Source organism: Pundamilia nyererei, unplaced genomic scaffold (assembly GCF_000239375.1).
Source record: "Pundamilia nyererei isolate P.nyererei 1_Seehausen unplaced genomic scaffold, PunNye1.0 scaffold00100, whole genome shotgun sequence".
Taxonomy (NCBI): Eukaryota; Metazoa; Chordata; class Actinopteri; order Cichliformes; family Cichlidae; genus Pundamilia; species Pundamilia nyererei.
In genome coordinates, this window is record NW_005187501.1 from 1 (window position 1) to 12,348 (window position 12,348).

General features: G+C 37.0%; 2 protein-coding genes across 2 annotated transcripts in view; both read left to right on the plus strand.

Moving 5' to 3' along the window:
* Positions 1-3,346: 3,346 nt before the first annotated feature.
* On the plus strand, positions 3,347-8,385 carry LOC102198350 (deoxynucleoside triphosphate triphosphohydrolase SAMHD1-like; the record flags this gene model as incomplete). The annotated part of the gene is made up of 13 exons (XM_005740532.2): positions 3,347-3,528; positions 3,616-3,731; positions 4,153-4,220; positions 5,926-6,090; positions 6,178-6,272; positions 6,476-6,584; positions 6,669-6,760; positions 6,846-6,979; positions 7,199-7,311; positions 7,864-7,890; positions 7,970-8,041; positions 8,185-8,280; positions 8,359-8,385. Coding segments are annotated over 13 exons (1,296 nt in total), but the record flags the coding sequence as incomplete, so codon positions are not given.
* Positions 8,386-9,418: 1,033 nt separating this feature from the next.
* The window catches only part of LOC102198634 (deoxynucleoside triphosphate triphosphohydrolase SAMHD1-like), a 5,650-nt gene continuing 2,720 nt past the window's right edge, over positions 9,419-12,348 (plus strand). Inside the window, exons 1-4 of the mRNA XM_005740533.1 lie at positions 9,419-9,436; positions 9,516-9,587; positions 9,737-9,841; positions 10,610-10,663. Of these exons, the coding sequence (XP_005740590.1) occupies positions 9,519-9,587; positions 9,737-9,841; positions 10,610-10,663 (228 nt within the window). The 5' untranslated portion in view covers positions 9,419-9,436; positions 9,516-9,518. The remainder of the gene's footprint in view (positions 9,437-9,515; positions 9,588-9,736; positions 9,842-10,609; positions 10,664-12,348) is intronic.

Consider the following 12,348-nt stretch of genomic DNA (forward strand, 5'->3'; position numbering starts at 1 on the left):
TGTGTGTGTGTGTGTGTAACTAGACTTTATGCATGTTATGTAAGGTGTGGCTATATAAATATGTGTACAACTCGTTGTATATATGTTTATGGACAGGCATGCAATGTAGTGACAAGGATTGACAAGAACTAATATTGCATATGAGAAGTATTGCACATAGAAACTACCATGGTGTATTGTACGCTGCAGGTAAGGAAGGACCTGAATCTCTCATGGTTGAGGGTTGGGGGAGGGTGTGTTTGCACAACAAAAGCAGGAGAACAATGGAGCTGAAGGCCTGTGAAAATCTCAGCTGGGTGCCAAGAGGTGTTAGGGTCAGGGGAATTTACGCAAATTTGCGCAGGGCTAGTAAATCTAGTATTAGGGACTTGCACCAGGAAAAAAAATGGCGTAGTAATTCTTTAAAGTAATGGTACTCTTACTTGAGTACAATTTTTGGATACTCGACCCACCTCTGGTCATAGGTTTTCCATTTTCCTTTCTAATACATTTATTTCTAATAACAGGATTATGAATACTTGATTGAAAATAAATAATAATCCTACACACAGGTGTCACAGTAGTAATGTAACAATGTGGAATTGGTTAATCGAGAGGAGTGAAAGTGCCACATCCACAAAGAGAGAGACAGAAAAACAGGATGAGAGCAAAGGTTGGAGGAGAATCATAAAACACAACACGATTGTTCAGAGCTACAAATACACAATTATGAAAATTATTAGTAATTATGAAAACAATATTCTCTTTCTGAAAATAGATTCACTAAATCCTCTGCACAGGTATTGCAGCAGTGATCTCAACGCCACACCCATAGATACGTACACACACACACACACACGCAAATAGAAATACAGAAAGCACAGGGGGAGGAGACTGAACACCAAACATCTCTTTATATAAAGAGGACAGCTTGAAGTGCATATTATCAGTAACAAGGACATCCTTTTCATGCAGACTGAAGTCAGATTCATTGCTATTGCCAAGGTAACTGACACAAACATACATAACATGTCTCTTGATAATTGCAATTATCACAGATGATTGTGTGAAAATGATTGCCAATGTGTCTGTAATGTGTTATTCATAAAGAGTAATTAAGAAAGCAGAAATAAAGAAGAAATTGAGTATAATGGAAATTACATTCTGCAAAATGTTTCTGTTGTTTACAAACTTGGTTTCATCTTATTGTTGAATGCATCTTTACTTTATACAAGTATTTAATTGTTCTAATTTCTGCATGTGTTGAACTAATAATTTCTCTTTTTCTCCTCCCTTAATTTTTACGAGGAAATCCAAAGTATTTACTTAAGATTTAATTCATTTTAAATTCTCATCATTTTTGTCATCTATTGTAACACAAATCTATTTGTTAGTGTCAGAATTGTTCAGTTATTCGAAAGTATAATATATTGAGTACACATGAGTACTTTAGGCACGTTAAGTATATTTTCATACTAGTGCTTAGGGGAAATACTACTACTTTGTTCAAATGCTACTACTTTTGTAAACTTGTAAATACCTGCTGTACTGTATGCTGATTTAAGTCAGTGATACATTTTACAAACTGCTCAACTGTAAGAAATTCCACCCAAAATATTCTAAACATTTTTAAAAGCATTAAAGAAAAACACAAAACATAATTCATTAACCAAGCATTTGTACTTGAACTGGAAAGGGGCAGGAAATAAAAACAGGGTACTATTCAAATTAAAGAGCAGAATGATATCAGATAGTTATTTTTAGGGAACAGCATGCTTGCCCCTTTTTATGCTTGTAATTATTCATCAGGCCTTAACTTGCCATTATTACTAACAATAATAGTCACAGTAAATGTATCACATGACTGCTAACTGTTTCCTTATGTACCCAGAACAAAATATCACTGACCTTCGTCGGCTAACTCCTAATCAGTTGGAGAAAATTGTCATAAAGTAAGTTTATGCATGTTAAAAGAAGTTGCATTGTTCACACAGTTAATTTAGTATGTTTCTGCTATGCTTTCTTATGGGGGTTTTTGTTAGTTTTTTTACTCTTAAGGGATAGTATCCATCTTCCAATCTACAACACTATGGAAAAGCACTTTGACACCAAAGAAAGCAAGGTGATTTAACATAACTCTCGGTCTTTATCTTATAATAACTGGTGAATTGACAAAACCTATTTTTCTCATTTGGTACAGTATCAAAAATATTCAAAAGGACTGTAATTATCCATGTAAAATAAAATATCCTTTCCTGATTACACAGAGTGGCAAACAAGAAGGGTGCAAAAAAAGACCCTTTGAGGTACTACTTTATTGTTTCTAATGGTAGTTAGACATTACTGATTTAAAAAGTGATATGATAGAAGTTGCAATTAAAAATAATAGATTTTTGTCAGAATTGTCAGTTCAGATTACACTTCCATAACTCTGCTATCTTGATTTTACTAATCAACTATGTGTACTATGTGTAGATACCAACCGATGGTGATGATCCCAACACTGGCACTTGCAAAATTCCAGTGGCTGTCCAGAAGGGGTTTTTGGAAGAAGTGTGTTCTAACTTTAAAGAATATGAAGACAAAATAAAAAGTTAGTTATCTGGTTTAGTACATTAAACTCATTCTTTTAATGGCTAGAATACTTTTTTCTTGTTTCTTTTCATGCCAATATTCCTAATAATAATAGTCACAGTAGATGTGTGTCATGACTCCTATCTGTTTCCTTATGTGCCTAGAACAAAACATCACTGATCTTTCTCAGGTAACTCCTTATCAGTTGGAGAAAATTGGCATAAAGTAAGTTTATCCATTTTAAATGAAGTTGCATTGTTCACTCAGTTAATTTAGTATGTTTCTGCTATGCTTTATGTTTTGGGGGGGGGGTTTGTTTTGTTTTTTACTCTTTAGGCATCGCAGTGTCCGTCTTACAATCTACAATACTATGAAGAAGCACCTTGGCATCAAAGATTTAAACAAGGTGATTTAACATGACTACTTGACAAAACTTATTCTTATCATTTAAGATTAAATAAGATAAGATAGAACTTTATTAATCCCTCGGGTGGGTTCCTCTGGGAAATTCGGTACAGTATCAAAAATATTCAAAAGGATTGTAACTATCAATGTAAAATAAAATATCCTTTAAAATTCCTTCAAGTTGCCATTACCATAGTAGCAAGCATGATACTAGAAGACCATTAGCTTAGCATCAGCCTCAATGCTTGCTTACCACTGTTTAAAAAAAAAAAAGCAAAAAAAAAAAACGGAATTAAATATAAAAAGACTAAGACCTGCTACCTGCTACTGGGAAAGAGCTGGAAATAGTTTTATTCTTTTTTTTCTCTCTTCTTGTAATTTTTTGTCTTCTTCTTTGTTCCTCACACAGGTGTTTAATGATCCCATTCATGGCCACATCGAGTTGCACCCACTTCTTGTCAAGATCATAGACACCCCTCAGTTTCAGAGACTACGAAACATCAAGCAACTTGGGGGGGTATATTTTGTTTATCCAGGAGCATCGCACAACCGCTTTGAACACTCTATTGGGTATGTCAACAGGTTTGCAGACATACCAGTATAGTGTTTTTCAGTGTGTTGCATGGTGAACTCTGTCTTTCCGTGTGTACTATACAGGGTGGCATACTTAGCAGGAGAGCTTGCTAAAGCCCTCAAGGTGAAGCAGCCAGAACTTGACATCAATGAACGAGATGTCCTCTGTGTGCAAATTGCAGGTCTTTGCCATGACCTGGGTAAGTAATACACACCTTTTCTCTATTACAAATATTAGATGCTGCAGATGGCAATTGTAAAAATAAAGTGAAACTATTCTCGTATTGTAAATAATATGTTAAGCTTGGCCTTTATTTGTTAGGACTGACAAATAAAGTATCAAACAGGCAGAGAACAAAATCAATGTGCAGTTTAAAAACTTATAATGTACAATATACCAACACAACAGATATCAAGAATAAATGCTATCTGAATTTCACAATATTTTCTTTTGTCTGGAAGCTATTCACAACACCCTTAATTAACTTGTACAAAATTCCCTGTCTATACTGGTCAGTCGTAAATAAAGCATGCCTGACAAAAAGATAACAAATAATTTTCTTTATAATTCACACGAAATTCACATGAGTTTTTTTAAAATATTTATTTCTTTGCATAAAGGACACGGGCCCTTTTCTCATTTTTTTGATGGAATGTTCATGCCCGAAGCAGGTGATAAAAAGTGGAAGGTAAGCAAAAAAACATTTGGAGTTTATTGTAGTAGCCATCCTAAAACTGAAGTACATGAAAATTCCAAAAAATGATTAATTAAACTGCGTTAATAAGTGACCTTTAGAGGTACTGGTTTGTAAACTTTGCATGGTTTTCCCTGTTTCCCAGTGTTATGGTTCTTAGGGTCTGTGATAATTTTGGAGTTTTGAATCCTTGGTTATTATATTCAGTTTGAGTTTTTCCTGTTTTGTGTTTATTGTATTGTCATATTGTTGTTTGTTCCCTTTACAAAGATAATATGTTGTGAATCTTAGTTTTGGTAATTTTATGTTACTATTATCATTATTACAGTGATGAGTTTGAGTTTTGTCTTGACTTTGTTATTCCTGTCTCATGTATTCCTGGGGATTTTAAAGAAAGGCATCTATCATCATGTTTAGCGATGATAGATGGTGAATATTCAGACATAAAAGCTGTGTTCTTCCTGTTGTTTTACCGTATGAAATAACATCAAAAAGCTGAAGTGTACTTTAAAAAACAAAATGTTTCCAACAGTGTTTTAAACCAAACTCCTACCACTTTATTCATTTTAGTTGCCTGTTAGTGTTGTTTTATCCTTTTCCTCCCACAATCAACAAATTCATGTTGATATAATGAAAACATTTAAGGTTTCAAAGAGTTCTAATTAGTATGACTGTCTTGACCACAATAATAGAGCTCGCTTTTAGACGTGATATCTGAGAGCTAACACATCTGTATCACTTTTAGCAAACTACTTGTCAGGATCCTGGGTCTCCTGACCCACCGTTTTTAGTCCTTTGTGATTCTTGTATTTTGTACTCGTGTGATTTATTCTATGGTTTCTAGTTTTGATCCCTTGCCCTTCATGTTTTTCTGTGCCCCCTCTGTTCTGTGTAAGTCTGTGTTTCTTGGTCAGTGTCTTTGCATGTTTTGAGTTTCTTGTGTTTTCTGTCACTCTGTATTGTGTATTATGTTCTCATGGTTGGTCTTTTGTTACTCCCTCGAGTCTAGTTTCTTGTGTTCCATGCTTAGTATTTCCCTCTGTGTATTTTGGTTCTTAGAGTCCTCTGCTTAATGGTTTGTCTCTGTGTTTCTTAGTTGCTCTGTCTCCCCTAGTCAAGTCTGCGTCTGTGCTACTTCCTGTTTTACTTTGAAGGTCTGTGTCTCATGTCAGTGTATCCTACTTTGCTTCCTTGTCTCGTCAGTTCTGATTTCTCCCAGCTGTGCCCTCTTTCTGTTTCTCATCCCCCTCGGTACTTCCCAGTGTATTTAAACCCTGTGTTTCTCTGAGTCAGTGTTGCGTCGTCCCTCATGCTGTGTGGAGCTCCCTGTGTCTTAGTTTGTTATTTCCCAGTTTAGTTTGCATTGTATACTCGTTTTCCCGTGCCAGCAATTAAAGCTGTGGTTTTAAGTTCATCCTTTGTGTCTGAGTCCTGCATTTTGGGTCCAACTCCTGCCTGCCACAGAGCGCTTCATGACACTACTGCTTTTTAACTCTTTCTTACCTTTCATGTTGTATTACTTTTAATTCAGTTGTTATACATTGTATATTGTTGTAACCTGGCTTTGTAAAGCATATTGTGACTGTTATTTTTGAAATATGCATTAAAATAATTTTAATCTGCTTGGGGTTTTTTTGTTTGTTTGTTTTTTCACTTTCAACCTGTCACTACTAAAATGCATGTCTGCGTATTCTTGCAGCATGAGGAAGCCTCCATAAAGATGTTTGATTACTTACTGGAGGAAAATGGCCTGAAGCCAGTGATGGAGCAGTATGGGCTGGAAATAAAAGACAAAAAGGAAAACGACCTGGTGTTCATTAAAGGAATGATTGATGACACTCAGAAAAAAACAGCTCAGCACAAGGTACTAGTCAGTTGTGTGAATTCAGTATCATCTTTGCTGAAGAAGTCAGTATCTAATGTTTCTCTAATGGCTTTATCTCCACAGCAGTATCCAGGTCGAGAGAAGGAAAAATCCTTTCTCTATGAAATTGTGTCAAACAAGGAAACCGGCATTGATGTTGACAAGTTTGACTACTTTGCCAGGTGAAGCTTGCTTTAAAAAGAAATATTCAGTTCGGTGCAATGTCCAAAACTATGTGCACTTTGTTCTGCATTCACTTTTTACTATGTGCCACACACTCAAGGGTGCATTGAAGAGTTTATCATAATTGTTTTCTGTGTGTGTGTGTGTGTGTGTGTGTGTGTGTGTGTGTGTGTTTTCACATATTTTCTCACTCCTATCTCAGGGACTGCCACCACCTGGGCATCCAGAACAACTTTGACCATCAGCGCTTCATCATGTTTGCCAGGGTGTGTGATGTGAACGGGAGTAAGCACATTTGCTCTAGAGACAAGGTGTTGATCCCTGCTTTTTTAAAATCATCTTTAAGCAGAAATTCTTTTACCTGACTAGCAAGAACTAAACCATGTTGTCAACAGGAAATAGAAAATATGTATGACATATTCCACACAAGGCACTCTATCCACAGAAGAGCCTGCCAGCACAAGATAAAAATGGCTGTAGAAATTATGTGAGTACCTACAGTTCTATTTCTAATATTATTTAATTTGTCTGCAGTGTGCCCCTAAAGTCATATGTTGTGTCTCTATATCCAGGATCAAAGATGCCCTCCTACTAGCAGATAAGGATCCATACATCCAAATTGAAATTTCAAATGGAAATGGAACTTCAAAGAAGGTTCCTCTCTCCAAAGCCAAAGATAAAATGGAGGCATACATGAAGCTGACAGGTAGTGACTTCAATCTATGTTGTGTATAAATTCTAAATTATTTCTCTGTCTCTCTCCCAGTATATTTACTAATGTCTGTCATAATAATACAGTTGTTGTTTTTTTGTGATACAAATTTGTGTAAATAACTTTGTAAGACACTTCTGATCAATTTGTGAAGCTGAACTGTATTGTTTGAACTGTCTTAACTTCCAATTTATTTCTGTGTTTACTCTGTAGATCAGGTCATTGAAAGAATACTCAACTCTTCTTCAGATTCTCTGAAGGAGGCAAGGGAGATTCTACACAGGGTCATGACTCGGGATCTGTACCGCTGTGTGGGTCAAGCCACGGTATGCAGCTATGTTTTTATGTATGTGCCTGTATTACAAGTCAAGTATTCACCCTGAATGGGATGCATGGATGGAGGGAAAAAGAGAAACCTGAGCTTTAACAAATCCCCACCCTGGGAAAATTTTTCAAAAGATCAGATTTTGGTGATACAAAGTACATTTACATTTGGAGAAAAGGCCAAAAGACACAGGAAAGGCTGTGTTTACAAAAAAAGTTGTGTACACGTGGACATAAACCGTCATCAGAGGCTGACACAGCAGCTCTTACTCTCACACATGCCTAGGCTTGTTGTAGTCAATGTTGCTTAAAAACACTATTTCAATCCATATTTAGTCTTTGATCATTCATCAGCAACCAAACTTACAATATCATTTTCCTTAGTGGAAGCTGGGAAAGTGTGTTGTTGAAAAGAAAACTAAGCTGCTGTTGGATAAAATTAAATATATATGCAAATTATAGGTTGGCATCATGTGATCATGCTTGCTGTGTGTTTTCTGCACTGAATAAATAATTTTCTTCACCCTCCCACTTTTCCCCTTTCTCAATTCTAGAAAAAAGAGGAACCGAAAATGTCAGGGGTAAGAATGAGAACAGCTCATAAAACAAGATTAACAAAACAATAATAATAACACACGTGTTGTCTCCTCCATCCTTCAGGAGATGAGGGAAAGTTTAAACAAAATGGTTAAAGGCATTCTTGAGGGCGGGGAAGGCGAGTTTGAAGTTATTGTGAGTTTTAATAATTAGTCAAACTTTTCTTAAAATTTTGATTTTATTTATTTTTGTTAATTTTATTTAAAAGATGTTTCCAAGCTCCACAGGGCCGCTATTTACAATGTGAATACAAACCTCTCTGTGACATTTCATTTTAGGTTGTTCCTTTGGACTCTGAGAAGGAAGACATCAGTAAAGCGTTTTTCTATCGCAAGGATAACCCTAACAAAGCAATCCCAATCGCCGAACCAGAAGTGAGAATTACAGCCTTGATTTCCATGTGTCACACATGACACATGTGTCCATGTGTCATGTGTTCTTTTTTAATGCAGCTCCATAAGACAACATTGGCTGTGTAATATGTCATTTTTATGCTGCTGTCCCTGATGGCAGGTGTCCAGGTTTCTCCCACAGTGCTTTTTTGAGGAGATACTTAGGGTTTACTGGAAGGAAAAGAGAGAGAAGTTTACAGAACAGTTTACATTTTGGCAAAAAGTCAAAAGGCACATAAAAGGTTGTGTTTATCAAAGAAGTAAGTGCGCATGCGCCATTAGCGTGCTGCCTGCTGTAACCCTAATTTCCTTCGGGATTAATAAAGTATTCTGATTCTGATTCTGATTCTGAAGCCATGTACATGTAGACATAACCTAAATTGTCATCAGAGGCTGACACAGCGGTTCTTATTCTCAGACATGTCCAGGCTTGTCTCATGCAGTAGTAGTCTTTCATGATTCATCAACAAAACTTAGAATATAATTCTCTTTACTTGAAGCTGGACGAGTGTGTTGTTGAAAGGAAAACTAGTAAGTTAATCATAGCCAAGCTGCTGCAAGGGGAAAAAACCAATACAAAATCAGCCTTATTATAGATTCATGACAGGACAAGTGGTGTGTGCTGTTCTGACACTACCTTATCACACAGTACACTCTTCACATCCAGTACACATTCATCATCACATTCTTCATGTAATCCCAGACAAACTCGATGATGTTGAGATCAGGGCTCTGTGTGAGCCATACCATCACTTCCAATACTTCTTGTCCTTCTTTATTCTGAAGATAATGTTAATGACTTTGGCTGTATGTTTGGGGTTGTTGTCCTGCTGCAGAAATAATTTGGGGCCGATAAACAATCATTTATATTTCTCAAAGGATTCTTTGTTTACACCATTTTTTTTACACCTGCCTAAAATGTTTGTACAGTACTATATATCGTAAATAACGTTTTGGAACAGTTTGAATTTGGTGGGTAAAAAAAATCCTGTTTGAAACAGAGAAATTAAGAAAAACAGATTTTCTTTAAACATTTGGTTTCGAGTTATTGTGTTTTCTGCACTGACTAAATCCTTTTCTTCACTGTCCTGCTTTGCCCCTTTCCCAGGTCAAGAAAAAACATAAACAGGAAAAATTGGTAAGAATGAGAACAGCTCATAAAACAAGATTAACAAAACAATAATATTAACACACATGTTGTCTCCTCCATCCTTCAGGAGATGACGGAAAGTTTAAAAAAACTGGTTAAAGACATTCCTGAGGGCGGGGAAGACGAGTTTGTGATTATTGTGAGTTTTAATAATTCATCAAACTTTTCTTAAAATATTTTTGTTTTGTTTGTTGTTCATTATATTTTAAAAAAATGTTTTCAACTCCACTGGGCCATTATTTACAATGTGAATATAAACACAGGCCTCTCTGTAACATTTCATTTTAGGTTGTTCCTTTGGACTCTGAGAAGGAAGACAATGACCCCGTCAGTCAAGCATTTTTCTATCGCAAGGATAACCCTAACAAAAAAATCCCAATCACCAAATCAGAAGTGAGAACTACAGTTTTGATTTCCATGTGCCGCGTGTTCTTTTTTTAATGCAGCTCCATAAGACAACATTGGCTCTGTCAGTGGCGTCGTTAGGCCTATTTTAGGGGTGCTTAAGCCTCCCTAAAATGTTCTTAAGCCCCCCTAAATAATTTGGTGTTTAGTTTTTTGTTTTTTTTTATTTATTCGATTTTTTTTTTTTTTTTACAGAACTTGCAGACAAATTCAATATAAAGATGCAGGAATATGGGTTTAAAGAAATAATAATATAAACCTGTCGCTATTCACATAAATATGATCATAACTCGGTTGGTCCCTTTCACTTTACACTGTTAAGGTAGCGTCAGTGCTTCGTTATCCAATCCGTTCCAGTTGTTCACAGGGGACATCCACATGACTGAAAATCCAGTCCTCGTTTTCACTGCTACTTTACACTCCGCTCGTATACACCTGCGGACACACTAGGGTACATGCCAAACAGCAAGAAATCATGGATATACGCAAGTTTTTCAAGAAAGTAAGTCTTCATCACTGGCTGGTAGTAACAATTAGTTAGCTCCAGCTAACAGCAGAGAGTCCCATGTAATTAATGAACCAGGTGCTCCCATTTTGATAAATAAAAACCTGGCTAGCGCACTAAGTTAAATTGTTAGCATAATGTTAATTTCTGTCACTCGTTTTAGCTCTGAAAAATCGAGCTGAGCTCATTCAGGTATGGTTATCATCAGTGGAAATAATAATAATCACTCCTCCATCCCCATTAACCTGTAGGAGTCAGGGCAGAGGATCACAAAGAGGGAGAGGGGAGAGACCTCTGCTGGAGAGGTGAGTCAAAGATTTCACAGGATGGAGTCATTTGTGATGCATATAGTCTGATTAGAATGTTATGGAACTCAATATGGATATGAAATATGAAACATTTCAGTCACGGTACAACATATAACACCTGTTTAACTTGAGCTTTCATTTAGGAGAGTCAAGGTTAGAAAGTAGAGAGAGCAAAGATATATATAAGTCAAATTAGCCTGACTCACATATTTTTGAGGGTTCTATTTTAATATTACTTCAATTCAAGTAATTTAGTAATATTTTTCAGGGCTTTAAATTGCAACCATTTTAGTCACATGCGTGCTCAAATGTAATGTTTGTAACTTCAAAATATTTGGGAGCAACAAATTACTGTGGCCCATGAGCAGAAATCGTGATATTAGCAATTTACATTACAATTCAGTATGTTTTAATGTATCTTGAAGGGTGAGGCAGAAGGAGAGGCTGAGGGAGAAAAAGGTCAACAGGCAAGTTCAAGTCAGAGAGAGCAAGGAGAGACAGAGGAGCTGCAGCAAATGGATCGAGAAGCAGAGGAAGATCTAGTTATTACAGAGAGAGGAGAGCAAACAGGTCAAGAGAGGGAAAATGATGAAGCAGCTGCAGCAACTCATTCTACTGCAGGGTTTGATTTAGATGACAAAGACACAGGGCCCAGACAGGTGAAGCTGAAGAGCTATCCACATGATACTTTTGGTACACAGAAGCGAGCATTTAACCACCGCTGGTTTGAAAAGCACAACTGGTTAGAATACTCAGTCAACCAGAATGCAGCTTTCTGCAACATGATAGTTTGGTCAGTAGCGGTTGCAAGAACTGGAAGAAAGCTTTAGCCATCTTTGGCAAGCATGAGATGGCTCAAACACATAAGGACAGTGTTGTTACATGGAAAAGCTACCAGGGAACTAGCAAACAGGGAAACGTTGCACAGATGATAGCAACTGCAAATGTGAGTGAGATAGTTGAAAGAAGAGAGTATCTCAGACGAATTGTTGCAGTCACCTCTATGTTAGGGAGACAGGGACTCCCTTTTTGTGGCCATGATGAAGGTGAAGACAGCCCAAACAGAGGGAATTTTCTTGCGTGCATGGAGCTTTTGAAGGAGTTCGATCCTTTTCTTCAAAAACATAATCCCCCATCAAATGCAGAGTATATCTCGCCAACATCCCAGAATGACATGATTGACTTGTGCCCAGGAAGTTACTAGTGTCATTGTATCTGAAATGACAAAGTCTAAAGTCTATGCCATCATGGCAGATGAGGCGAGGGATGAAAAGGCAGAGCAGATAGCTGTTTGTGTCAGGTACGTGTCAGAGGGGGCAGTGAAGGAGCGTTTCCTTGCACTAGCAGTGATAAAATCATTTGATGCCCAGTCCATTGCAAATGAGATTCAGCAGCAGATCCAAAACTATGGTCTTGCAGAGCTTAAATGTGTAGCACAAACATATGATGGTGCAGCCGTTATGAGTGGCTCCACTGGAGGTGTACAAGCACATTTTAGAAGGCTCCATCCTGAGGCTATCTATGTGAATTGTTATGCTCATCAACTCAACCTGGTTTTGTGCAATACTTGCAAGGCTGTCCCAGAGGCTGTGGAGCTTTTCAGCTTGTTGGAGTGTGTGTATTCTTTCTTCAGCACCTCCCTAGTCAATCATCATAAGTTCATGGAGACTCAGGCAAAGCTT